Consider the following 26688-nt stretch of genomic DNA (forward strand, 5'->3'; position numbering starts at 1 on the left):
CCAGTTGCACTAATGTTTCTGACTTTGATAATTGCATGGGTAATACAGAAGGCTTCTGCCCTAATGGCATTGCTTGTGGATGTAAAGACCAAAAGCCCTTTTGCAAGTAAGTGTGGGATATACTAAATAAACATAAAAGTGTCAGTGTATTTTTGCTGATAAATAATGGACCTTGCATTCTGATCCATGAGGATGAACTGTTGTCTTGATTCACTTCCTGCAAGAGCAAAATATTCTCATTATGAGACTCAGATTCAGGATCAGGGCCTAACAATGCTGCAGTTTGGATTTTGTTTGTTCTTGTTTTACACCAACTGAGATGCAAGAATTGCACATACAGTTAAGATTACATATAATAATTAATGATGAGGACCCCCTGTTTTCATACTCTTATCATAGCCTCAACTGTTTTCTCAATGGAGTGAAATGCTCTGTAAGATTCAACTCAAAGGTGATTTATTTTCAAGCATGATCAGAATGTAAGAAAGAGTCTGATTTATAAGTCCTTAACAACATCCACCTCTTTTCTTTCTAAAGTACATTTTTGGTTCAAATACAAATATAATACCAAATTTTCCTTCCTTATAAGTTAATGACATGCCATGTACTACAGTCAGTATTTGAAATTTGCTATTACAAAGTAGAATTGTTTTATGACTGAATTGCATTTGTAACTGTACAGATTTAAAATTCTGATAAGAAAAACTTAATGCCCTGAATCAAGCCATAATTTTAATCACTTTCAGGATTCAAGGGAAGAATTCCCCTTTGACAATTACAACACTTCCTTCTTGCTTAAGTTATAGGCAGAAGTATGGCAAATCCTGCATGCCTAATTTATAGCTCAGTGCAATTTGAAAGTAGCTGTACATTATGTTCTGGAAACTTGATCTATATAACAAATATATTAAATCCACTTTTAAAAAGCTGATCAGTGGAGGGGATGCAACTATGCAACAAATTTCCATGGGGAATTAGGTAGAATCCAAACTGAACATTGGCAGAAAATGTTACAAATACTTCGTAGTAAAGGCCTTACACTGCAAGACTGCAAACAATAGTGACACCCTTTACACTAGAGGTAAGCAAAATACAGCCCACAGGCCAGATCTGGCCCACCAGGTTATTTCCCCTCCCCACCATCCGGCCCATGGGCAGGTGCCTACCAATTCACTATATTCAGCCTGGCCCCAGGCTGCCCCTGCTGTGCTTGAGTGGGGCCAACCCTGTTCACTCTTGCAGGGACAGTACACACTTCATAGATTCATAGATGCTAGGGTCAGAAGGGACCTCAATAGATCATCGAGTCCGACCCCCTGCATAAGCAGGAAAGAGTGCTGGGCCTACATTACCCCAGCTAGATACACATCCAACCTTCTCTTGAATACCCCCAGGGTAGGGGAGAGCACCACCTCCCTTGGGAGCCCGTTCCAGACCTTGGCCACTCGAACTGTGAAGAAGTTCCTCCTAATATCCAATCTAAATCTGCTCTCCTCTAGCTTGTGGCCATTATTTCTTGTAACCCCCGGGGGTGCCTTGGTGAATAAATACTCACCAATTCCCTTCTGTGCCCCCCTGACGAACTTATAGGCAGCCACCAGGTCGCCTCTCAACCTTCTCTTGCGGAGGCTGAAAAGGTCCAGTTTCTCTAATCTCTCCTCGTAGGGCTTGGCCTGTAGGCCCTTAACCATACGAGTGGCCCTTCTCTGGACCCTCTCCAGATTATCCGCATCCTTCTTGAAGTGCGGCGCCCAGAATTGCACGCAGTACTCCAGCTGCGGTCTGACCAGCGCCCGATAGAGGGGAAGTATCACCTCCTTGGACCTATTTGTCATGCATCTGCTGATGCACGATAAAGTGCCATTGGCTTTTCTGATGGTTTCGTCACACTGCCGACTCATGTTCATCTTGGAGTCCACTAGGACTCCAAGATCCCTTTCCACTTCCGTGCCACCCAGCAGGTCATTTCCTAGGCTGTAGGTGTGCTGGACATTTTTCCTCCCTAGATGCAGCACTTTGCATTTCTCCTTGTTGAACTGCATTCTGTTGTTTTCTGCCCACTTGTCTAACCTGTCCAGGTCTGCTTGCAGCTGCTCCCTGCCCTCCGGCGTGTCCACTTCACCCCATAGCTTAGTGTCATCTGCAAACTTGGACAGAGTACATTTCACCCCCTCGTCCAAGTCGCTGATGAAGACATTAAAGAGTATCGGTCCAAGCACCGAGCCCTGCGGGACCCCACTGCCCACACTCTTCCAGGTCGAAACCGACCCATCCACCACAACTCTCTGGGTGCGACCCTCCAGCCAATTCTCCACCCACCGGACTGTGCAGTCATCCAAGTCACAGCCCCTTAACTTGTTCACCAGTATGGGGTGGGATACCGTATCAAAGGCCTTCCTGAAGTCCAAGTATACGACATCCACCCCTCCTCCTGCGTCGAGGCGTTTTGTGACCTGGTCATAAAAAGAGACTAGATTGGTCAGGCACGATCTACCTGCCACGAACCCGTGCTGGTTTCCCCTCAGCATAATTTGTCCTGCCGGGCTCTCACAAATGTGAGCCTTGATGATTTTCTCAAAGATTTTGCCAAGGATGGAGGTGAGACTGACTGGCCTATAGTTACCCGGGTCCTCCTTCCTCCCCTTCTTGAAAATGGGAACCACATTGGCCCTTTTCCAGTCCTCCGGGACTTGACCCGTGCGCCACGAGCATTCAAATATTCCCGCCAGTGGCTCTGCAATGATGTCGGCCAGTGCCTTCAGTACCCTCGGATGGAGCTCATCCGGGCCTGCCGACTTAAAGGCATCCAGTTCTTCCAAGTGACCCTGCACCACCTCAGGGTCCACGCATGGAAGTCTGGTGCCTTGCTGCTGCCTCCCTACACTCCCAGTGAGAGACTTGTCATGCCTCTCGCTTAGGAACACTGAGGCGAAGAACTCGTTGAGGAGTTCAGCCTTGTCCCCTCTGTCCGTCACCAATTGTTTCTGCCCATTTAGCAGGGGTCCTATTCCTCCCTGGGCCTTCCTTTTACTCCCTATATATCTAAAAAACAATTTCTTATTGTCTTTTACTTGGGTTGCCATCCTCAGCTCCATGGTAGCTTTGGCCTGTCTAACTGCCTCCCTACAAGCACGAGCAGAAGAGGTATATTCCTCTTTGGTGATCTCTCCCTGTTTCCACTTTTTATGTGCTCCCCTTTTGGCCCTTAGTCTGCCCTGGATTTCTCTGGTCAGCCAGGGAAGCCTCCTGGCCCCTTTCCCTCTTTTACCTCGCACGGGGATCGTCTCGCTTTGTGCGAGAAGGATAGCTTCCTTAAGGCACAGCCACCCTTCTTGGGCTCCCATCATTTCAAAACTACTACTCTGCAGTGCATCCTTCACTAATCGCCTGAGTTCACTGAAATCAGCTTTCCTAAAGTCCAGCACGTTCACCCTACTGGTTACCTTACCCACTCGACGCCTTATGTTGAATTGTACTTTTAGGTGATCACTGTCCCCCAGATGGCTACCGATCTGTAGGTCCCCTACTATGTCATCCCCCGTTGCCAATACCAGATCCAGTAAGGCATTCCCCCTAGTGGGACCATGTACCTCCTGCGTCAGGTGGAGGTCCTGTACACAGGTTAGAAACCTGCGTGAGCGGTGGGACTTTGCTGTCTGTGTCTCCCAGCAGATGTCCGGGTAGTTTAGGTCCCCCATGACCACCGCCTCTTTAGCTTTTATGGTCTCTGAGAGTTGCCTCAGGAGCCCCAAATCTATTTCTTCCCCTTGATGTGGGGGTCTGTAGCAGACCCCTACCACCAAATCCTTTTCTCCTTGCCCCCCATGTAGCCTAACCCACAGTCCTTCTACTTCCTCATCCTTTGATTCTGTCTTGATGAGGGTTGATGTATATTGCTCCTTAACATAGAGCGCAACCCCTCCCCCCCTTTTCCCCACTCTGTCCTTTCTGTACAATCTATAGCCCTCAATATGTACCACCCAGTCGTGGGATGGATCCCACCAGGTTTCCGTCAGCCCCACTAAGTCATAGTCGTTTAGTGCAACCAGGAGCGCTAGTTCATCCTGCTTGTTCCCCATGCTCCTAGCATTAGTATATAGGCACTTGAGCCCTGTGACTGGTGCTTTTGCTACCCCCTCGCTCCAAGTCCTAAAGGGCTTTTTGTCTCTAACCTTCCCGTTCCTTACCTGTGCCGTATTGCTGTCCACCCCCTGTCTTTCACGTTCCCAAAGCTCTCTTTCTTCAGGCTGGGCTGTCCTTGTGGGTGCCACCTGGTTTGGTGGTCCACAGCCTCCCCCACCCTCATCTTCCCCTCCCCCCGACGAGCCTAGTTTAAAGCCCGCCGGAGGAGATCCGCCAACCTGGAAGAAAACACACGCTTACCTTTGGGGGACAGGTGAAGCCCATCCCAGCTGAGCATGTCCCTCGTTGTAATGTGTGGGTCATTGTCCAGGAAGCCGAAGCCTGCCTCGAGACACCACTGCCGAAGCCACCAGTTGGTCTCTCGGATGCAGTTCTCATGCCGTCTTCCGCGTCCGTTCACTGGTAGGATGGAAGAGAATACCACCTGTGCACCAAATTCCCTCAGCACGCCGCCCAGAGCCTGGTAGTCCGCCATCAGGTGATCGGGGGTTCTCCTGGCCGCATCATTAGTACCCACATGGACAAGGACCATGGGGTAGTAATCGGTGGGCTTGATCCTGGCCTGGATTACCTCCATCACATCCTGAATCTTAGCTCCAGGCAGGCAGTAGACCTCTCGTGCTGAAGGGTCCTGGCGACAAATGGGCCCTTCCGTACCTCTCAGGATGGAATCGCCTATGACGAGCACGCGTCTCCTCCTCTTCTGGGTCCTCTTGGATCTCTTGATCTGTTTGGAGTGTGAAGAATGTGGCATTTCTTCCTGCCCAAGGGTTTCCTCCTCCCTTTCCATCTCCTGCAGAGTCGCCAAGGCCTCGTACCTGTTCTCCAGTCGGACTGGAGAAGCTTGTACCTGCTCGCTGCGAGCCGCTCCGGTCCTGGCTGTGACCGTCTGCCACTCTGCTGTGGAGGTCCTTCCCTGGGCTGCTTCTTCCTTGGGTGCCTGGTCCTGCAGGGAAAGGAAATAACTGTCAATTTCCTCCTCCGCCTCCCTGATCCCCCTCAGCCTGCTAACCTCCTCCCGGAGCTCCCTCACCTGTGCCTCCAGAGCCCTAAGCCGGGCACCTGCCGGACAGGTGTGGGGGCTCCCAATCTCTGCCCCTCCCGGCCCTGCTGGGGATCCCCCGCAGGCCGGGAGGTAGGGGGACATCAGCTCCCCCATGGGCTCAGTCCCACCTTCACCCATAAGATGGCACTGACCCTGGCCCTGAAGGTAGGGAAGTGGTGGTGGAGGGGGAGTGGTAGTGGTGGCAGATGGGGAGGACTGGGCAGTGGGTGAGTGGGCAGGAAGGTAGGGAAGTGGCAGGGGAAGGTTGGCAGTGGTGGCAGTAAGGGGGAGTGGTGGTGGTGGCGGCAGACAGGAGCAAAGCAGAAGATGGGAGAGAGTGCAGGGTCCATGCTGCTGCCCCAGGGCCAGGGCCAAGTCAGTGAGGAGCCAGGGCAAGGGGGCAGGAGAGTAGAGCCGGGCCAGTGGCAGCATGGGGTCCACCTGGCTTCACTGCATGGGGCTCGCAGTGGTGGCTCAGCCCCGCACGCTGCTATGTGCAGGTCATGGGAAACAGTGGGGAGCTCCATGCTATGGAGCCAGGATGCCTCTGCTCCAATCCCTGCTGCCTCAGCCAAGCCCCATAACCTGCATCACTGGCCTCATCGTGTAGGGCTCCCCCTAGTGGTGTGAGGCTTGGGCTTGTAAGCTCTGTGCAATGGAGCTGGTGGCCTGGTCACATGCAGTCCTGGGCTTGCCAGGACTGTGCACCATCAGGGGGTTCTGCCTTCTGCTGCCACTGACAGCAGGGGCTGTGCATAATGGGGGCATGTTTGTAGGGGGGACTACACCCACACACCCTACACATCCCCATCCCCACACCCACTGACACTCACATACACCCCCACAACCTTCCCCACACCCCACATACACATGAGCACACACAAGTTCACATGTGCACGCACGCGCGCGCACACACACACACACGCACATACACACACACTCTCCCCCACACTGCACATCCAGACACCCCACAATATACAAGAGTTAGACTTCATTTTTAGGTATTATGCAGTCACTTCTACATACGCAGTGGAAATGTACACAAATCAGGACAAGAAATTATTTTTAATAACATTCAAATATGTGATTGCAGATGTTTGATTTTTAGTATATAATTTATTTTGTTTTTTTCTGGTTCCAAGATGGCAAACCCCCTTCTCAAAAGACGTACTTCCAGTGGCAAAGGTCAGGGGTTAGGGGTAGGACTTCCAGTCCCAAGATGGTGGCCAGGGGGTGGGGCACCTGTCAAGAGCAGGGCTACCCTTGTGGCCCTGGACAGCTTACCAAAACTTGTTAAGTAGCCCTCCAGACAAAATAATTGTGCACCCCTGCTTTATACCCAAACTCCTCAAACAAAGCCAAGAAACATTGAAAATGAAAGAAAATCAATGTGCAACTTAAAAATCAACTTGAAAACTCAAGAGTTTAGCATTATTTTTCTGGAACCAACTTTCAAGGGAAGTGGTGCTGGCTCCTACCCTGGGGGTCTTTAAGAGGAGGCTTGATGCTTACCTAGCTGGGATCATTTGAGCCCAGTTTTTCTCCTGCCCTGGCAGGGGGTCGGACTTGAAGATCTATAAGGTCCCTTCCGACCCTACTTCTATGATTCTATGATTGTTTTTACCCTGTAGATATATAGATACAACAAAGATGGGTAGTAGTTTAAAACATGAATGCCACATGCCCTCAGAGCCTAGGGGAGTACAGAGGCTGCCCGCAGGCTGCAGTGGCAGTGTCGGTTGCAGGGGCATGGTGATGGCAAGCAGGGAGCTCCCACAGACAGCCATGGTGGTGTTGGCAGTGAGGAGAAGGGGTGGCTAGCACCACAGATGCTGCTGGCAGTGTTGGTGGTGGCCAGCAGCATTCAGGGATCACCCACAGATGTTGCCAGCGGTGTCAGCTGCAAGGGGTGGGGTAGCAAGCAGCGACTGCCCACAGGTGCCACCAGCACTTTTTGCAGGGGGTGCACATGCACCTGCATGCACCCCTATGCATAGCTAATGGTATAAAACAATTATATGGATCATGTTTTATGTTTCCCTGGACCCCACTTGTTAAATAAAAATAGAACTAAACATGTTTTTTCTGATTATTTAATGATTTTTGGTTAGACTAATGCTTTAACAACTCATTTTTTATTGGCAGGTGTCCTTACTACAGAGGCAACTGGGGAGAGTACTGGTATCTGGGTGAAAAATGTAATCAACTTTGGAGAACTTTGGATTTGATTTTAGTAGCTGTACTTCCTGGAGTAGCACTGGCTTTTCTGGTTGGTGTAATATTGCAGATTGTCTACTACTGTAAACGTGACAAGGGAGAAAGGTAAGTTACTTATGAACATAAGCTTTTCTGAAAAAAAAGTGGGTGGCAGAGGGGAAGGACCTAAATATAACTATGCCCTAACATTATGTGTATATTTATTTGTTTCAAAAAGGATCACATTTTCCTATTAAAAATAGGAAACCAGTCCTAAGAGGGGCTGTGGAAAGATAGATTTTTGTACACAGTTTGAGGAAAACAAAGTGAAGCCTAGTATTATAGTCTTTCATAATTTAAATTAACAGCATTGCAATCCAAAATATCCAGCCATATAGCATATTATTTTATCAAAGCGCTATATAATCATTCAGCATTTTACTGCTACAAGATGCTTGTTTCTCCTCTCCAGAACTGACCTGGCTGACTAAGCCCCTTTAACTTGCTGGTGTAACCTGAAGCTACCATATTTGTCCTGTCCTACTTATTTGTTACTAGGGCTTGGCTGCATTTCAGTAACATCAGGCAGGCTAAGAGAGAGACCTGTAAAAGCCTGATCAGGATCCTGTCAAGTAATCTGAATTACTAAAGGAAAAAATATAGTAATTTAGGGTTGCATTACTATTGTAAGTGAAAATAACTGCTTGGGAGATATCTAAGTGAACTGAGACTCTGTTAGACATAAGGGAAAGAATGTAGTTGTATTTCAAAGTGAAACGGGGTTTGAAAACATCAAACTGTACATTTTAGGGCATGGACAGACATAACCTTTAAAGTATTCCAAACAATTTCATAACACCCCTAAATGTGACAGTACAGATTCATGCAACTGATGAAGCACTTCAGAGATTATCCTGGATAAAGCAGGAACAACCTGAAGAGCTTAACAGTGAAGCACTTCAAGGTTACATATGCATCCTCAGGCAGAAAGGTAGGGAGTTGATCAGTCCTGCATCCCACACTCCTCCTTCTCCAAGGAAACACTTCTGTGACACACCTGAACTTGACTGGCCTGTGACCTCAACTATTTACTGCTAGGTATAAAGACACAGCTAATTTTGCTGTGCACCAACACTAACACTTTGGCCTCTGCTAAAGTATTGAGGCTCTTTTGGAGCATATCAGCAACTGTCTCCACTCAAAATGTCAGCATCTGCCATATCCACAAAGAGGCCTATCAACTAGATGGTGGAAAGAGGTAATATTGCTCTTTGACATTTAGAATAAGAAAACACATTGCTCACTCCAGCTGAGCCACTGCAACAAGGCCATCTATGAGCACATTGCCTCCAAAATGGCTGCTCAAGGGCCCAACCAAAATCAACACTATGTCCCACTGTCCTCACATCCTCACAGCCACCTATCTCCTCCGTATTCCTACCACACATCCTTCCACTACTTGCAATGAGTATCCTTCAACAGTCATCTGTGACAAGCTGGCCTCCTTCCTCTCAGTACCCTGAGCTGACCAAAGACACAGGCAGGATAGATGGCCACCCAACCATCTGGTAATTTTTTACGCTCCAGCATGTGACAGTGGTGGTGGTTTTCAAGTCCCCCCCCCCTCCTCCCACGCAGCATCATTATATCATTAGGCTGCCTCAGGAGCATGAGGTCCCATACTGTTGCTTAATGAGGACATGGCCAACTTGCAAATACACCCTTAGGAAGAAAAGGTTTCAGGGTGTGCAGAGCTGGTTGGGGGTGGGGGAGGGAAAGGGCATGCTTGCTTTGAATCACTCCAGGGTTGGGTTCCTGCCTTAAAGCACCATTGCTTTAGAAAAGTGTAATGCTGGCCTGAGGGGGAAGATGGTGGGAGATTACATTCTGAGAATTTGTGCCATGTCATCATTTTTGTGCTGGGTTTGATGCATCTGCCATGGGAAATAATGCTGCCAGGGGGAATAACCAGGGTGCAAATTATGGGCGATCTCAGGGGGGCTGAGCCCCTCCCATAAAAAATGAGAGCCCCCCTGTAAGATTTGAAAATCATAACCCAGGGGGGTCTCCGATCGGTTTGCTCCTTGCAATGGACTGGTTTAAATTTTTTTGCAGACCTCCTGCTCAAGAATCAAAGTATAATTCGAACCCTGGAAATAACACCTGCCCCCATGACCATTACAGTAACAACTTATACTAAAAGGAGAGTGATTAAGCAGTGTTTGGGGGATCAGTTGAGATCTCTCATTGCAGAATGCTATTTGTGGACTTACTTGACAGTTGTCAGGTAATTCACTAAGATGCAGCTTAGCACTTTTTTTGTTCCTGACTATCCTCCTTTCTTTACTATCACGCAATAAGTCTTGGCACCTGTTCCCCAGCTCCTGTGCCTTGCCTCCTTCAATTGCTACAGAGTGAGGGCTACAGTGGGTGGCAACATCACTGGCACTGCTCCAACATACTCCCCACTCCCCACCATTGCCAAGTGGTTGGCTCCAGCCGCTTGGGAAGTGGTCACCACTGCTTGGCCATCCCCTTGGTTTGGCTACATCTCTCTAAAGCATTAGCCAGGCAGTCATATGAGCAAAGGTAAACAAAGCAACATAGGAACTCAGCTGCCACTCCTCTTCCCTAACAATCATTGCCCAGAAAGTCACAAATAAATACCTGAGGCCCCCTATGCTCCTTCCCAACACTTCTCAGTTGTGGGAAAGTGACAGTGATTGCCAATGCAGGGAGAAAACTCAGAGCAATTAGTCAAGGTACTGCTCTTTTATTTGCTATTTTTTTTAAACTCAGTCAATACAATGTAAATGGAAAACATCAATGGAAAGACATGCTTTCCAACAGACCATGACCTGCCCTCCATGCCCAGCCCCCAACAACAATAGGTCACCGTGACTCTCAGCGGGATGAAGAGGCAGAGGTTACCCTCATTTTCCCACACAGCAAATCATGTGAACACAAGGAATCCCAGAAGCACAGCCCCCTTCCAGTCCTTTTCACTCTCCCTAATCTCTGGGATCAAGCAAGAGGGTAGAAGGTAGATACTGGGAGATGGAGTGATTTGCATTCTTCACAGCACAAAAGAAAGCCCTGATGGTGGTCCTTTCAGAGATTTCTTGCCTGGTGAAATGGTTTAAAATGTCCTAGGAATGGTTCCTGCTGCTCAAGTCAGCACAGCAGCAGGCAAGCTGACATAATTTCTGTTGTGGTGCCTGGGGTACAGCAGGAAGGGGTCCAAGCTAGTGGGTGCAGGAACAGTGATGGTCAGCGTGGTTAAAACTCACAGAACTTTAATGGGGAGGCCTTGCATGGGTGGCAGTTAAGGTTGTCTGGAAGCTAGAAGCTGTGATGAGAGGAGTGCCCAGAATCTGTCAGTTTTACCCTGTGCTTACCAAAGGAGTTGCTGGACTTCCTAGGCAAGGAAGAAATCAGTGCCATTTTTCAGTGATTCCCAATTGTTTGATGATTGGTACAGGAACATCCTTTGCAAATATTCTCTCCTGACCAGGGAACTGGCTACCATCCCCTGCCACCCCTCATCAACTGAGGAGAGGGCTGTGCAGGCAGAGGAGGGTTCCCCCAAAGACAGCCCTCTCCATTCTCCAGAAAACAGTGGGGGCACCAAAAATGGCAAACCAGGCTGCATCCTCAGGGCAGGAGAAGGACCTCTACCTTTTGCTGTCCAGGAGCATGATGCCTGGGAAATTATCACCTTAGAAACTAGGAGCGAAAGTAAAGAATATCTTAAGATGGAACATGGAGACATGTTTGGGAGTACCTCACTATCTTCATGTCACTAAAGTTTAACAAAGGATGCTTGTTTCCAGGCGCAGCTGGTGAACTGAGACAGGTGGGGCAGGTGGAGCATCACACTGTATCATGCAGTTTCAAGTCTTTTAAAAATTTTATTCATTCAATTTTTGTTTGTTTACAAAAACAATGTTATAAAACATAACATGTAATTTTTTATGTTTATCAAAACTAATGCCCCCCCCGCCGACCTTCCACTCCCTGGCTGCAAACTGCCCCACTTACTTCACAGGCTCCAGAAGGAAAGTGAGTCTGAGCCAAGCCTTGGGTGACTTAAGAGTATCAGGCCCCGCCCTTTCCCCTCCCCCTCCCACTCCCCACCCCCCTAGGAGTTTCCCATGGTTTCCCGCTGCCCACTTAAAGAAGTGGTTATTGCCATCCGTTCAAACTGTTCATGTGTTTCTACTGCTCACACATCACTTGGGTGGTAAGGAGATTGCCCCAAGGTGCTTACTGCACATACTCAACTTTTTGTTGTGTATGCGTAGTGGACGAGCATCATCAATGATTGTGTTACTAGCAAACACGGGCAAGAAAAAAAATTATTATTACTTTTGTTTACATTGTTAATTCAACTGAGGCTGTTTTGGATTCTTCCAATTAATGATACTATTACTTTCATTTATTTATTTAGCTGACACATTTTTTGTGTGTCGTTTTGAAACTGATGGGGTGGTGCCCAAGTGCCTTGTATTGACCGGCTGCCACTGTTTGTTTCCCTGCCACTATTTCAGGGTCAGCATCTGCTTCAAGTGGAGCTCCCATGGCATTAGGTACAGAGGCTTTCCCCAGGGAAGGCTGTCTTCCATAGGGTACTGTGGGCATGACTTTGCCTCAAGCTGGACAGGAAGTACAGCATCTCCTAGCTCTGCTCAGACAGCAACTCCAAGGTGAGGAGGCGCTAGGCACCTTGTCCAGGCTCCTCAGTGCTGATCCTGTAACTGACAAGTCTTACCAAGGTGAAATTGACCAGGCTCTCAGTAGCTCTGAGGGCCAAACAGAAGCTGCGGCAATACAGCCAATGGGCTTTCTCCTCTGAACTCAGCAGTCCTTGAGAGCCTCCAAAGACTTGGGCCCGAAAGTCATGTGTAGGATCTCTACTCGCCAGCTCCTAGCTGCAGAGCACTGCCGCAGCGTCATTTTTGAAGCACTTGACCTGGAAGGGGCCTGCACATCTGTATGATGCCGAAGTGTTCCCAGGTTGAAATGCTTCCCTTAGAGCAGTACTTTGAAGAACTTCAAAGACATGTCTATCCATGCCTTAATAGGATATGACCCCACATTGCATGTTATTATTATTAAAACATTATTATTAGTCATGCATACAGGCTTGTTGACATCCACAGTGCAATATAAATAGTAAAATATGTTTTCAGCTCCAATTTCAACATTTAAGGACTACAAGAAAATATATAGGTCAGTGTCTGACAGAAAGTAATTATTACCAGGGAAAGCAAGGAAAGATGGTTTCTTGGAAGATGTACTGGAGCACAATGGGAAATGTAGGAGTCTGTTCTAGGCCCAAGGGTGCCTGAATGAAGGTATTGAGCTGAAAGTAGGAGATGAAAGGGACAATGAGAAAAGAGAATTGAAAGGAGATATGTAGTAGTTTTCTAGATCTTTAGCACAGTAGGCTAAATTTTGGCCTCAGTTATACCCCTGCAGCATTGTCAGTGGATGGCCAAGTGTCAATAGAGGGAATGTGTTACATTTACTTTAGCATGTATTTCTGGTCAATGAACTCATTGCCAACAAGTGCACACATTGTTGTCATGACTGACACAGCATATAGGCAGCTGAACCCCAGAAGACAGATTTGGTGTTTCTAGTTCTTACTGCATCTTTATACAACAAAGAATGACCTTGTGGCATCTTTATACAATGAAGAATGAACTTAAAAGAAATGGTCATGCTCACATTGAAATCCTGTCCATTTTTTTAACTTTCAGGAAACAGAAAAGAAGATCAGAACACAAGGCACACCATAACCCTGCATACGCTCCAGAGCCGACTGATAATTTAAGATGTGTTTCTCAACAACCATTGGCTGAGGTAAAAGGTGAAATACGGCTGTGTCACATGCTCCCTCCTTACATTACGTTTAGGTATCATTTTCTAGTGTTTCATTGTAAAGATGAATAGTTAAACTTAGTGAACCAACCCTGGCTCTTTTGACTCAAAATTTACAAGCCTCATCTTGCCCATCTGAGAAGCTCCCATCTCATTCTCACTCCCAAACCACACAGTTTACTGTGGCATTGTAGTTGAATGTCACAAAGCTCTTTAAAGCCTTACAGAAAGCTAAGCAGTATAGCTACATTTATCTAATTAGGCTGTGTGGAGCACTGCACAAAGAGTTTGTTTAGAACTGGTTGAGTTTGCGCCATGCAAATATACCTTTGGACTCATAAATAGTTTTTTTATTACATCAGTAAAACTTTTTGCATAAGTAAGGGTTACATCATTAGATTGTAAGATATTTGGTTGAAGGACTGTGTCTTCCTCAGTTTACACAGCACTCTATGCACTGATATATTTAGGAAAGAAAAAAAAACAAGTCATTTTTCTTTATAAGCATGCCGACTTAGACAAAAGATTATCTTCTTGAAGTTAGGTCTTTTGCTAAAACAATAGTGATAGTTGTTGCTTAGAAATTTCTGTTTTCCATGAACTGCTCTATGATATTGTGTTTCAGTGCAACCATAAAATACAAAATGTTCATCTGCATGATTTAGTTACCAGTACATCCTTATTTTGTTATATAGAGTTCTATGAGATCTTGCTTCAAGAAATAAATTTTCAGTGCACTTCTTAATTTGCATCTGCAAAATTTGCAAGTGCACCTTATTTGCATGTGGAAAATGTACAAAAAGAATTTTTGCATGAACAGAGTGGGTATTTCACAAACATTTTTGGCCTAGCTACAGAGGTTCACCTCCTATAAAATATATTCTTGGAAACAACAGATCAGGCTTTATGGTAATTCTCAATTTAAGCACCTTCTGTTATGAACATCTACCAGGCAGATTTTTTTTTTTAATCTAATGGAAATCAGCCTAGCTATATTAATGTCAATTAAGCTACATCAGTTTGTTGTAGCTGAGGATCTGGGCCACCATGGATAAACACAATGTAGTACATTTATAAATCTGTATAATGAAAACTTAGACTAAAGCTGTGTATAAACTATAAAATTAAGCATTTTTCTTAATGTATTTGGTTTGCTTGCCAATTTATTCTAAACAATAGACTTAAATATTGTTAGAATTGTAACAGTATGATCCTTTTTCTCCATCAGATCTGTTGAGATTGGTGTTTTGCTGAGCCTGCAGGGTGTGGTTGTTTCTAATCTGATTATCATTTTATCAGTTTTTTCCCAGAGGAACACTGGTTTGGACTATCATATACATACCTAAATACTAAATAGTTTTACAACAATTCAGAAAATAAATTTAATGATTATGCATTTTCCATTTTCTATCACTAAATTAGTATGGACTGAAGTGCTACCAACAACTATTTTTTGTTTTATGATCTTCTCTTTTGGCACAAGGAGAATCAAATCCTAGATTGCAGGGAGTGTGCAGCTGCCTGTCATACTCATAGGTTAAACTGAATTAGAACATGGAAGTTATGATGTGCCCAAGGTCATGCTGTGAGTCAGTGATGAGCCATAAAAAGAGCCCAGTCTTCGTTCCTAGATACTTTCCCTAGGAAAGACTTGGGGTACTTTTTATGTCCCTCTCCCCCATTATGTATTAGCAGTCCATTCCAATTCATGTTTTTTCTCTGTACAACACTCCTGTGAAATAGAGAAATTGTAAGTGATCTGTGTAAGTTCAGAAAGGAAGTCCATGAGTGAATACAAACGTTAACCCAGATCTTGCGAGTGCCAACCGCCCTTACCACTAAACCATCCTTCCTATGTCAATTTCAAACTCAAGTCTCAGCTTTTTCCTATTGCCCTTGACAACATACTCTCAGTAACATAAATCATCACTTGTACTGACACCATCATAAAGATGGGATGGATAAATAAATTGGAACTGTAAGGGATCAGGGAAACACAAGTGTATGGAGAAATACACTTTATTACATTATTACTTAAATACATTATTCCATGTGCACTTTTGTTTGCAGATAATCTTTTTAGAAAAATCAAATCTGGCTGCCTGAAAAATTAGTATAGATACCAGGTATGATACATAAATGTGTTATATATTTTAACCTGAAAAACATTAATCTTGACACTTAAACCTATGCCTCATGCATTTTTATATTTTAACCAGTAGGTGGTGCTGTTTAGTTTAGTTTATAAATATAAAACTTTGTAGTTTAGTACGTTGTAGCTGTGTTGGTCTAAGAACATAGGCAGACAAGTTTCTTTGCGTGAATCTGGTATCTTTTATTAGACCAACTTTAAATAGTTGGAAAACAATTTTTAAGCAAGCTTTTGGGTTCAAAAACCCTTCGTCAGGCTAAGGAAGTTTCAGCGGTTGGTGTGAGCTCTTCCTGGATGGAATAAAAAGTAAAGAAGCCAGAGGCTGGGCTGGTATGCATACAAGATAAGTAGTCAGTGAAGATGTAGATTGAGGAGTCAATGGGTGAGAGACAGGCTGGGAGAGGGGGAGAGAAGGTGGTGAATAGTGGAGAAGTACCTGGGGAGTCAGATGTTAGGCAGGTTATAATGTGTCATAAATCCAATGTCTATATTTAGTCCATGATTTTTAGTATCCAGGAGGTTGATGAAGTGGAGTTTGTAGGCTCGTCTGGGTTTTTGAACCCAAAAGCTTGCTTAAAAATTGTTTTCCAACTATTTAAGTTGGTCTAATAAAAGATAAGATTCACCCAAAGAACCTGGTCTGCCTATGTAGTTTAGTATGGTACTTTCAGTTGTCTCTTACTGACATACTGAGTGAACTATCTACCAGTTACAAATACAGTTTAAGTGCTACAAATTAGGAAATTAATCATGCACCCTGTACTCAAATAAGATGCACAGTAGCTGCTCTACAAAGAGGAGTTACTACAGTAAGGACTGCAGGATTAGGTCCAACTCATCTGCATGGTGAAATCTGGCAATGAAATACTTCAAATTGTCAATTTCTAAAACAAAAAAATGCAGTAAGATTGCTGTTGCTATTGCTGTTACGTTGTAGCAAACAAGGACCAAATACTATCCAGAGCTATAGCTCTGTTGTACCAACCTGACTGTGCAAACTATAAAATCATGAAAGCGCCCCTGAAGAAGATGCTACCTGGAGACTTTTCTTGTGGACATGGTAAGAACAAACCAGCAGGAAGTTTTCTTCCTCCATTTCCAATCCTGACTTTCCAGGCAGCACTTTGCCCAAAGAGACTTATTCTTTCTTAGCTTCCACTCAGTGCCTCACTTCCAGTGCTCCTCTAGCTTTCTTTTTGGCTGTTGCCTGGGGGCTTCACAGTTTTGACACAGACATCCACAGAATGTAAATATCCCAGCTTTTGCATTTGCAGTCACATCTCTATTAACATGCATGTCTTCATCCAGGCTTACCATACAGTAGTGCTTTCAAACATATGCCATATAGACCATCCTGAACCAAAAAAGCAGTATTGTTGCTTTCAGCATTGCTGAGAATCAGTACTAATTAGCCCACATGAACACATCCAGCAATGCTACTTCTGTTTTAAGAGATCTCCTGCTCAGAGCATTGTGCTGCTGGCTTGTGGGGTAAGTTTGCAGGGAAGACATGCCATATCTCTCTCTCTCAGTTAATTCTTGCTTAGGTCTCCCAAGTTGGTGACATCCACTCTTACAACTATCTAAATCCATAAAGAAGCTTAATTATTTCTTCTGTTTATGCATAATGAATGGTCTATAGGCTTCACAGGGAGGTCTGTGATTAACCAGAGATCAGAGATTAACCAGATTAACCAGAGATGCTTCCTGACAGTTTCCAACACCCTCCAAGGTAACAACTTTCCATGACCATTACACACAGTTGCAAATTAGAGGAGCCCAAATAACTATGCCCTTGGTTGACAAGGTTCTTTGGGTAAATGTGATATCTTTTATTAGATCAACTAAATAGTTGGAAAAATTGTTCTTTGCAAGCTTTTGGGCATGAACATCCTTTTTCAGGCATACGGAGAGTCTGCTATTGATTTGTGTTCTGCTGGATGGTGTGTTCCCTTGGTGGTATTTCTGGTGATGCTGCTGGAAGCACCCTGATAAACACAATATCGGCAGTTGTCATACATTTTAAGAAGTTGAAGAAATGATGGAACTGTAATCAGTGTGATTTTTTGCCTAAATAAGGAAACCAGATCTCAGGGGCTTTCATGCACTGGACAACACTGGACTTGACAAAATGCTAATAACTAATCACCTATGGATACTGGGAGGGGGCTGTATCAGTGCCCTTCCCTCTAGATGCTAGATTGTTAAACTAAGTACAGTACTTACTGTTATTCCTGAGTTTTTCTTGAAGAAATACATTTTATTAGCTGGGTTGGCAATACAGGGTATTTTTTTTTATTCTTCAGGATGTTCTCATTTCTGCTGCATAAAAAATGCCTCCTGCTTTGACAGTCTCATTTTCAGGAAAGAGCTCTTGCCAAAACAAGATGGTGTTAAAATGGTAGTTTATTATGTGGCTCTGTAGAGTTGGAAGACAATATATGACCCTGCTTATAGTAGCTACATAGGTATATAGTCGGTTTATCTTAACACAATCTAAAACGTGTGTTTAGTCATGCAGCCTACATTAGTCTGGGGTAAAGGGATTAAGAAGGTCCAATGTGACATTATGTGGCAAGTAGAAAGACAAAACTTTGCACACTGGTTAGAGTTGTGAGGTTGTAAGACATTCTTAAACCACAGTTTTAACAGGCCATGTACAATTGTTGGGGTAGGTAATATTCAAAGGCATTAACCCCTATAATATAGCCTATAGTATGTCTGGTGGGGGAGGGGTATCAGTTTATCCCCTGGGTATTGTTTTCAGTGGGGGGTCTTGGCCAGCTGTCTTCATACTAGCAATGTCCCAAAATGTGATAGACATAGATGACCCTTGAACAGCGGATAGTATAGATACCATGAGGTGCCTCATCAATTTCAAGTAGTGGGGGGGTACTCTGCAGTCTCCCAGGATGCTCTCGTTGCTTGGGTCCCAAGCTCAAAGTTCCCATGATCAGTGCCTGCACCATCACATCATGCCCCTTCTCTGTCAGGGTATCAGCCAGTGGCCTGTTTTTGGACAGCTTTCACTCCTAGGATTTGGCAAAAGCATGTCACTGGTTCTCAAATGGGATGGTCACATTGATCATCAGGATCTTTTAGTTGTCCTCATCTATTACAACAATGTCTGGATGTAGCTGGCTGTCACAGCCTGGGGCAGTATTGTTCATAGGTACCGTCCTGACCAACACGGAGAGAGCCTTCACCAGCCAGTCCTGCACAGTATTGTGACAGAGTCGTCATGCTCTCACATGAGTCTTTCAGCCACAAAAAATGTGGTATAGGATCTCATTCTTGTAGCTGGACCTCTGACACCTCTTGTCTTAGTGGCCATAGCTAATGGCACCATTGAGTGAAATGCAATTGAGACTGGCCGGGTGGATGAAGTACTAGTCTTTACAATTGCTTGCGTGTATTAAACCTTCCTTAATATTGTGCAAGAGGAACCAAAACTTTGGGAAAACATTTAAATGACCTTAACTATCAGCAGAGATGTGAGTTTTCCAGAAAATTTTCCAATGCCCTAAATAGAGCATGATCTGATTTTTATGTTTATTTTACTTATATTTAGTAAATAAAACTAAAAAAGTACCCCCATGTTCATGTTATGTCCCAATAGCCACAAGTATTTGAACTTAAATATTAAATACAGCACGCTTAATGTGGTTTAAATGTTATATTCAAACAAATTCAAAGCTTTATGTGGAAAGAAATTATTTTTATTGGAATACTTGTAAAAGTGTAAAGATAATACACAACATATACTTCCCTTAAATTGTTTGTTTAAATTTAAAAAAAAACAAAAAACTGAAGGCACTGAAAACTATTGAGACACTAATTTTAGCACACCCAAAAAACTGCATGGTATGCCATGCTTTGGTTTTTATTTAACTTGCACAGCCAATTAGATGAATTCATAATTTGATTTTTGGTTTGGATTATTATGCAAGTATATTTACCCTCCTGTTTACAAATCAATAAAACATGTACTCTCTCACACACTTCCTAGGGACAATCATCTGAAAAACTTTAATTACAAGTATGAAACTACCAGGATTGCCTAATATTGTATTGGCATCCATTCACTGTTACTAATAAATGTTATGAAACAATTTTTAGAAATGGAAAATTTCCCATGGAAAAATAAAGCACTGGAAAATTTTCCACCCCACATCTCTGGCTAGCAGTCTTTTCAATGGGTTTGATTATTCTGTCTTCACACTGGATGTGAATCAGAAGCAACTCCACTGAAAGTGGCAGGTGAGGATGATCAGACCCACAGAGCATTTTTGTTATGTGGAATTTACACTTATTAAAATATGAATGTTTCAAGTCATTCTGATGATATTCTAACTTTACAACAAATAGAGGAAAATAAAGTTTATATTTGTAAATGAATCGATAAGAAAAAATCCAACTAAACCATCAGTTTTGTAAAACAAAGTGAACCTCTAACATGCTATACTTAATGAGCTACTTTGTACCATTTGTTGTCTTGCCATGTAAAATCTTGGCTTCTGATCTTTCATATGCAGGGTGACCACATCACACAAAGTGTGCAAATACCTAAAGTTATGTTGAAAAATCAAAGCTTTGGCCAACCTCAGGCACCAGGTCAAGGAGAAGGTCACAGGTATTCTGCGTTTTGTTATATTTTTTCTTATTTTCTCTAAATATTTGATCCTTTAAAGGGTAAAGTTTATATAGTGATTCTCCTGCCAGTGACATAGGTAATGACAAACAGGATCAAATCATAGCAATAGCCGGGACCAGATATTTCAAAAGATGTTGGAAATCTGTAGTGCAAAATTATGGGGGGAAAAAACCTTTTAATTGGAGAAGCTTTTTCATAATTTCTCCATGGTGGACATCTGCTTTGAAATTTACAGATGTATTTCTCTTCCAAATGGTGTAACATTGACTCTTCTTTTACACTTGCAGTCTATAAATGACCAGTGCTTCACTGAATCATTCTAAGCTAGGGCCTAAATGGCATCTAGCACTAAAAAAATTCCCATTTTAATGTTGTTTTGTAAGTAGAAAAATATTTATTTTTATCAGCTTAATATTTTAAACTTTTTTATTTTATTTAATTTTCTTTTGTTCTTTTCTTTTATTAGAAGAATAGAAATAGGGCTGGAAGGGACCGCAAGGTATCAGCTACTCTAGGGTGACAAAGATGGGTCCTCAGGACTCCCCACAGACTAAGGCAAATGCATACTATCCTCCCTGCCTTCCAGATCCTTAGCTTTACTTTCTCTGGGCTCCCCCAACAGAAAGCAGAGGCTAAGTCCTCTGTTCTGGCATTAGGGTCAGAGTGATACTTTACCACAGGCTATGGTTCCTACAGCTGCAGGGATGTCATGCAGAGAAACTACCAAGGGCTCAGTTAGAGAAGGACCGTGTCCAAGTTCGATTCTCCAAGAGCTTACCTCATTCCCACCAAGGACAGCAACAGAATCAGCACACTTCATGCACCAGAGCTCTCTCTCTCTCTCTGGAGCACAAACCTCCTCCTACTCCCATATTCAAGCTAAACTCAGACTCTTATACCCCAAAATCACCCGTTCTTACTCATCCAGTCACTTCATGTTTTGTATCAAGCACGCACTCAGCTCATATACTCTCCTATCAAATTCTCACTTACCTCATGCAGGCTGCAACAATTCCCATCATAAAACTTTATCAAACACTTGCTCGGACCATGTCCTGTCCAATCAAATGCCTGTGCACACGCTACCACGCTATTGCACACAGCACCATACCTTTCACTCATAGCTGCTCATGCAGGTGGCCCTCATCCCTAGCTTGGTCTGTCCCCAGCACTGTGGATATCTCCATGGCAACATCACGGTGAGATGGGGAATATGCTTCTGCAGATACCTGCACTGCCCATCCTGGCTGCTCCTGAGCAGCAGCTGGGGCCAAAGATTGGCTGGGGCAGGGCAGGGGTAAAGTGCTGGTGTTTGTGTGTTTACGGCATTCCCCTAATGCCCTTCCTGGTGTCCCCCTGATGAGGGTGCCCTTGGCCACCCATGTCACCCTCCCCTAAGGCCAGCTCTGCCCACAGGCACAGTGCAGTGGAGGGTAGAGTATCCTGGTACACCTGAAGCAGAAGGGAGTAGGGAGTGTCTGCATGCTGTGTGTGGCAGAGGAGTGCCTACAAAGCCTAGCTTGGACCCTGCAGCATGGGGCCATCACAGCTTGCAGTCTCCACTAGTGTGGCAGGGTATGTGGCCCCCAGCCAATAAGAAGTTGGATAGCAATGGTTTAAAAGAAAAAGTGGAAGGCTTTCAAGTACAAACATTTTGCAACTTTATAAGCCACACTTGCAGTATATACATATGTTGTGATTTATTTGAAATATGTTTTATATCATGGAGGCCTACAATGCCTACTAACCCTCCCTGTTGCTATCAGAAATCTCATATTGGTCTATATTTTAAAAGGTTAGTGTGTTTTAGAAGAAAGTATACTTCATAACGTTATAAAAGAAATTACTGGTATGTCAAGTTGAAAAGGTCCATAGGAAAGTTATTTTTAATATAACTCAAAAGATAATACAATATAATTGAAATTGATTATAATATAAAAATAAATATAATATATTTAGTTCAAATGGCAAATAGGTAGAAGTAATGTTCCATTCTAATAGCAAATAAGTAGAATACAGAAAGGTATGTGTTCTCTAGCTTTGGTTAGTATTTCCTGCTCTGGTGTCACATTTGTTCTGATATTAGCCATATTTAATAATATACATTCTTGTAAAAATAGATTTATGACTATATGGGTTTAAAATATTGTTAATAAATCATCATTTATATTATGTGGGGCCCAAACTAAAATTGGTGCTGCGTTGTGCTCAGTTCATTGTGCATGCATTTAGAACCAGATTCTCTGATCTAAGTAACCTCACAGTCAAAGAATTACTCATATGCCTAGATTAACTCATATGGTAAAGTGTTGGTAGGACTGGAGCCTAAGAGTAAAGTGAAATGGTTAAAAAAAATTAATCTAGTGATTGCTGTGATTTAAACCATACAAATACTGTGTGACTATTTCTATTTTTATAAAAATAATTTTTAAAAATGCCCGAAATTTCATATAATTTTCTTTTTATTTTAGCTACATTTTTAAAGCCCTGTTTATTTCATTTTGATAGCATTCTCTTCCATCAGCCATTGCGAGGGCTAGTTTCAGGAGCAGATAATTTTTTCAGCCACCAATATCCTCAGCGCAATCAGTTTGGCTACCCAGGCAATAATGTTCTTTATGCGGATTACGAAGAGGAAAATCCAGTTCCAGCTATGCCCATCAGGCAATTTCCAGTATGTATTAACAACCTCAGACACAAAGATTGACTACATAATAATGTGTGTCAGCACTGAAAGCAAACTGTCATAACTTGCATTTCTACGTATAAGCTAGAGCAGTATTTATTTGGAAAATGTGTTTACTGGCTAGAGGTCTGCCACATCTCTAACTTTCCTGGGCTTTATCACAGAAACCTCAGATCTGCTTGCTTTAGGCTATATTGTGTAAATCTCTTTTTGAGGATTTAGGCCCTATGTGGGCTCTCTGTACGTGGATGTTTCAGCTAGGCTAAGTACAGTCAAAAAACCTGGGACTGAATTGATTCAGTCTTTGCAGGTTAGTTTAAACTGCAGAGATTAAACTGAGAAACAACTGGATACACACTTACTTTTGATTCAGGGGATGCAGTCACATACCTGCAGTGCCTCAGGCCAGAAGCCAGGGGGCACTAGAGCACATCTCTCTGGCATGCAGCCAGCATGGGCTGTGTGTTTGCTTCCTCTTCCTGCTGCCCCTGAGGTCTCTGGGACTTGCAGTCCAGAATCACAGCAGCAGGACTCTCCAGGGTTGCTCATGACTTCCTCTTCCTACTTCCAGGTGCCTCTGGGATTTGTAGTCCACAGTCACAGTCAGCAGTAAGTTTAGCAGCAGGGCAGCTATGTACTCAGGGGAAGGTGGGTTTAATCTCCCTCCATGGTCCCAGACCCCTGCTGGGGTTTGCTGGGGACGAGGGTGGGAAGGAGGGGAGGGGAGGGGAAGGTGCAGTCCCTGCAGTCCCCTCCCCCACCCCCAACTCCTCTCTGCTGGAGCAGACAACACAACCCAGCCCAGGGATGGAAAGCATGCTAGGATGCTGTGATTTAACTTGAACCAGGAAGGGGTCTGGGACAGAAGTTTCATAAACCGGTTTGACCCAAATCTGTTAAATCTCATGCTACATTCAACTAGGTTTATCTTAAACCAGTTTCAGCCATTTTGAAACTGGTTTGTGCGCATTTAGCTTCCGTTCTGTTACAGGTTTAAACCAGTTTCTGGTTACTTAAACTGGTTTATGTATAACTTCTGTCCCTAGCCCTACTGGTAAAGTTAATGGGACTAATCATGAGTAAGTCATCTGAGTTTCATCAAAATGAATATGGCTGCACAATCTAACCTTTTCACTGAAAATATAGACCAAAGTCAGAGTAGGGTCATCCTTCCACTGCTAGGGTTACAATTCTAAGATCAGAATCTATGAGAGGAATCTTCTCGGTTGACATGAAGTACATATTTAGAGAGCTCTCTACGGTGATTCAACTTGGGTTCCTACCATTTTATGTTCATAACATTCCTCTCTTCAAAAGTTTGTATTCTTTCTTAAGTATGGTCTGCATTTAATATTTCTATGATAGCAAAAGAGTAGAAGTAATGAAAGAGTGAAAAGTGTGTTCTTACTCTTGAGCAGTAGCTATGTTTAAGGATGCTTCTTGTCTACTGCTAAATTAGCTTTTCTGGTTCTGGGAAAGGTAAGATCTAATCTGTAGCATAATTTTGTAAATCCACGTTGCATAGATGAAATTGTGAAGCCTTGAGATAATTTGCATTGATCATATACTTTTGAATATATCATCTATGCACTGTGCTACCTTGACAGAAAATATTCTTACATTCCAAATCTCTTGGAAACTTTAAAAAGATAAGTCTTTTTAAAAGAAGAGAACATTCTTTCTTTCCCGAGTATGAAAATTCCTCCCCAGAGTTAAAACTGGCCTGAGTCCCACAACAGGCAAATTCAAATAACTCTCAGCCCTGAATGATCAAAATGGAAGTTGTTTATCAAGAAGGGTCAAAAGTGGCTCCTAGATTTCCAGTAAAACATATAGTACTTGCTTCAACAATTATATCATGAACATGGTTCATGATGGTACAGTCTGTAGCCTTTGTGGACACATTTTGGAAAACTAACTTACAGGTAGCTTCACTATCAAAGAAATACAGCTATCCATAGTTCTAACTGATAAAATCTATGTATTGTACCATAACTCTGTTATCTCTAACGGTTTGAACTACAGTATACAAAGGGCCCAAACCTGTAGTAATTTACATCAGAATAATATCAAGGCAATGTAGATAGCTAGGTGTTCACACTGAAAACATACTTTCTGAAATTGGGACATAAGAGACGCCAAGTATAAAAAATTATGTTAATGCATACAGCCTGTCTTAAATACAAACAGAATAAGAAATATCTTACTAAATTAAGTTCTTATTAAATTACTATCTTACACGTTAAATTAATTCTCTTTACAGAAATATGACATCTCAGCATTTCCTAGGGCTGACATGTTTCAGAGTGCTACTCAACCAATGGACAATATGGAAAGACCAGTAAGACCTTATGGACTAAAACACTCGGGAAATAGATATAACTACTAGAAAGTTTATAATACAGGGAACACATGAAAAAACAGCCGTATATTTGGAGACTTTGTGAAAATATCATGTGATTTGTTTTTGATATGATTTGATACAATTCTAACTTTCTTTGGAAGACTTGATGATATAGAATACCAGGTTCTGCTTATTGCCAAAATTGCTGCATACCAGTAATAGCACAGGAATATTTTGTATCATTAAGCATGTGCTGAGTGCCAGGAAATGTCCTAACACATATTGTCCTGCACTATTCTTCTCCTTTCTGTACAGCAGCTGTCCCAGTCACCAAACACTTCCATAACCTAGGGGCTGGCAAGCTTTTATGGGGTAGGCAGGAGCTTGGAACCAGGCTATCCCTGGACTACAAGTCTCCAGCTCTCTTCCTACTTTATGTGGCCAGCTGCAAGATATCCAACCTCTCTGCAGCAAGGATAAGCTCAGACACCATGGAGCAGCAGACTGCAGCAGAGTGGAGCTTTGGGGAGAGGATGGGAGGGAGACATTAGGCTGCCCCTCCGTGGGACTGGACTTCCACAGACCAGATCCACCCTGCAGGCCATAGGCTGCCAATCCCTGCTATAACCCAATTTCTCACTGATTGATGGAAGTTTGTAATTTTAAACCTACTAGGCAGAATATCCTTCTGCTAGAGATCCATGATGTCAGATCTCCATGGGTACATGGGCATATAACAAAGAACAGATAGAGCTGGGGAACATGTTCTACAGACTCAAAACCTATCCATTTGGAAGTTAATTCTGCTTCAATTTATATTAACTCCTTATTGCTTTTCCCTCTGGTTGCTACTGTATGATGCAAATAATAGTAATATTATCTTTGGGGCCATGTGAAAAGTGTGTTGTGATATTGAATGTTCAAGTGACCAAAGATCTAGCCTAATCTGGGAACATCCATTAATTAACAGGCCATTCCATTGTGCTACCTAGTCTCTCTCGTACTTTTTGCAACCCTTGAATATTCAGGAAGGTACCTGGTCATATCTCTAAGCCTTCAAGTTCAACTTGAAATTCTTTAGTTTTCTCTTTTAAATTATACTTTGATGTTTTTGTAATTTGTTTTATAAATAACATAAATAAAATGACACTGAAAATTACCTACTTTATGAGCATCTAAAAAAGAAAAAAATATCATCTGTCCAGGTCCTGAATACCTTTGAAATTGCCAGAAAAATAGTGTCTTAAGTGCATTTTAACCTTTTTATTAAAGCATGATCTTAATTAATTTTAGAAAATCAATAAAAAATTAACTACAGAGATATAACAGAAACAGAGACTTTTGTATGTTTCTTTTATGTAATTATAGTGGTTTTCTCTCAACATCCCTATGACTTATATCCTGCCAGTTTATATCCTGGCATCTTCCATTTTTTTCCCCACAGCTTTCAGTTATGGCTCGGTCATGCCTATCTTCCCCTGACTGCATAATCAGAGAAGGCAGAAGCCTGTTCAGAGTTCATTTTATTTCCTGTTCTTTTTGCAAGAAGTCTGTTGAAAAGACATAGTTTCCTGGAGGGGGA

At 43.2% G+C, this 26688-nt stretch overlaps 1 protein-coding gene across 1 annotated transcript; it reads left to right on the top strand.

Annotated features, from left to right (window-relative positions):
* LOC149858244 (uncharacterized) lies at nucleotides 1-26417 on the top strand. The gene is made up of 6 exons (XM_090060236.1): nucleotides 1-106; nucleotides 7334-7510; nucleotides 13150-13252; nucleotides 19958-20055; nucleotides 22585-22750; nucleotides 25026-26417. The coding sequence occupies exons 1-6, from the start codon at nucleotides 36-38 to the stop codon at nucleotides 25149-25151; spliced, it is 741 nt and encodes a 246-aa protein (XP_089916362.1). The 5' UTR covers nucleotides 1-35; the 3' UTR covers nucleotides 25152-26417.
* The last annotated feature ends 271 nt before the right edge of the window (nucleotides 26418-26688 follow it).

This window comes from Crocodylus siamensis, chromosome 8 (assembly GCF_052110815.1).
Source record: "Crocodylus siamensis isolate JL-2025a chromosome 8, ASM5211081v1, whole genome shotgun sequence".
Lineage (NCBI taxonomy): Eukaryota > Metazoa > Chordata > Crocodylia > Crocodylidae > Crocodylus > Crocodylus siamensis.

What these genes read in the sequence shown, in the direction of transcription:
- LOC149858244 (XM_090060236.1), top strand. Translation starts at nt 36, where the DNA reads ATGGGTAATACAGAAGGCTTCTGCCCTAATGGCATTGCTTGTGGATGT. An exon ending in AAACGTGACAAGGGAGAAAG is followed by an intron (nt 7,511 to 13,149) that starts GTAAGTTACTTA and finishes TTTAACTTTCAG; the next exon opens with GAAACAGAAAAGAAGATCAG. An exon ending in TGCCCATCAGGCAATTTCCA is followed by an intron (nt 22,751 to 25,025) that starts GTATGTATTAAC and finishes TTCTCTTTACAG; the next exon opens with AAATATGACATCTCAGCATT.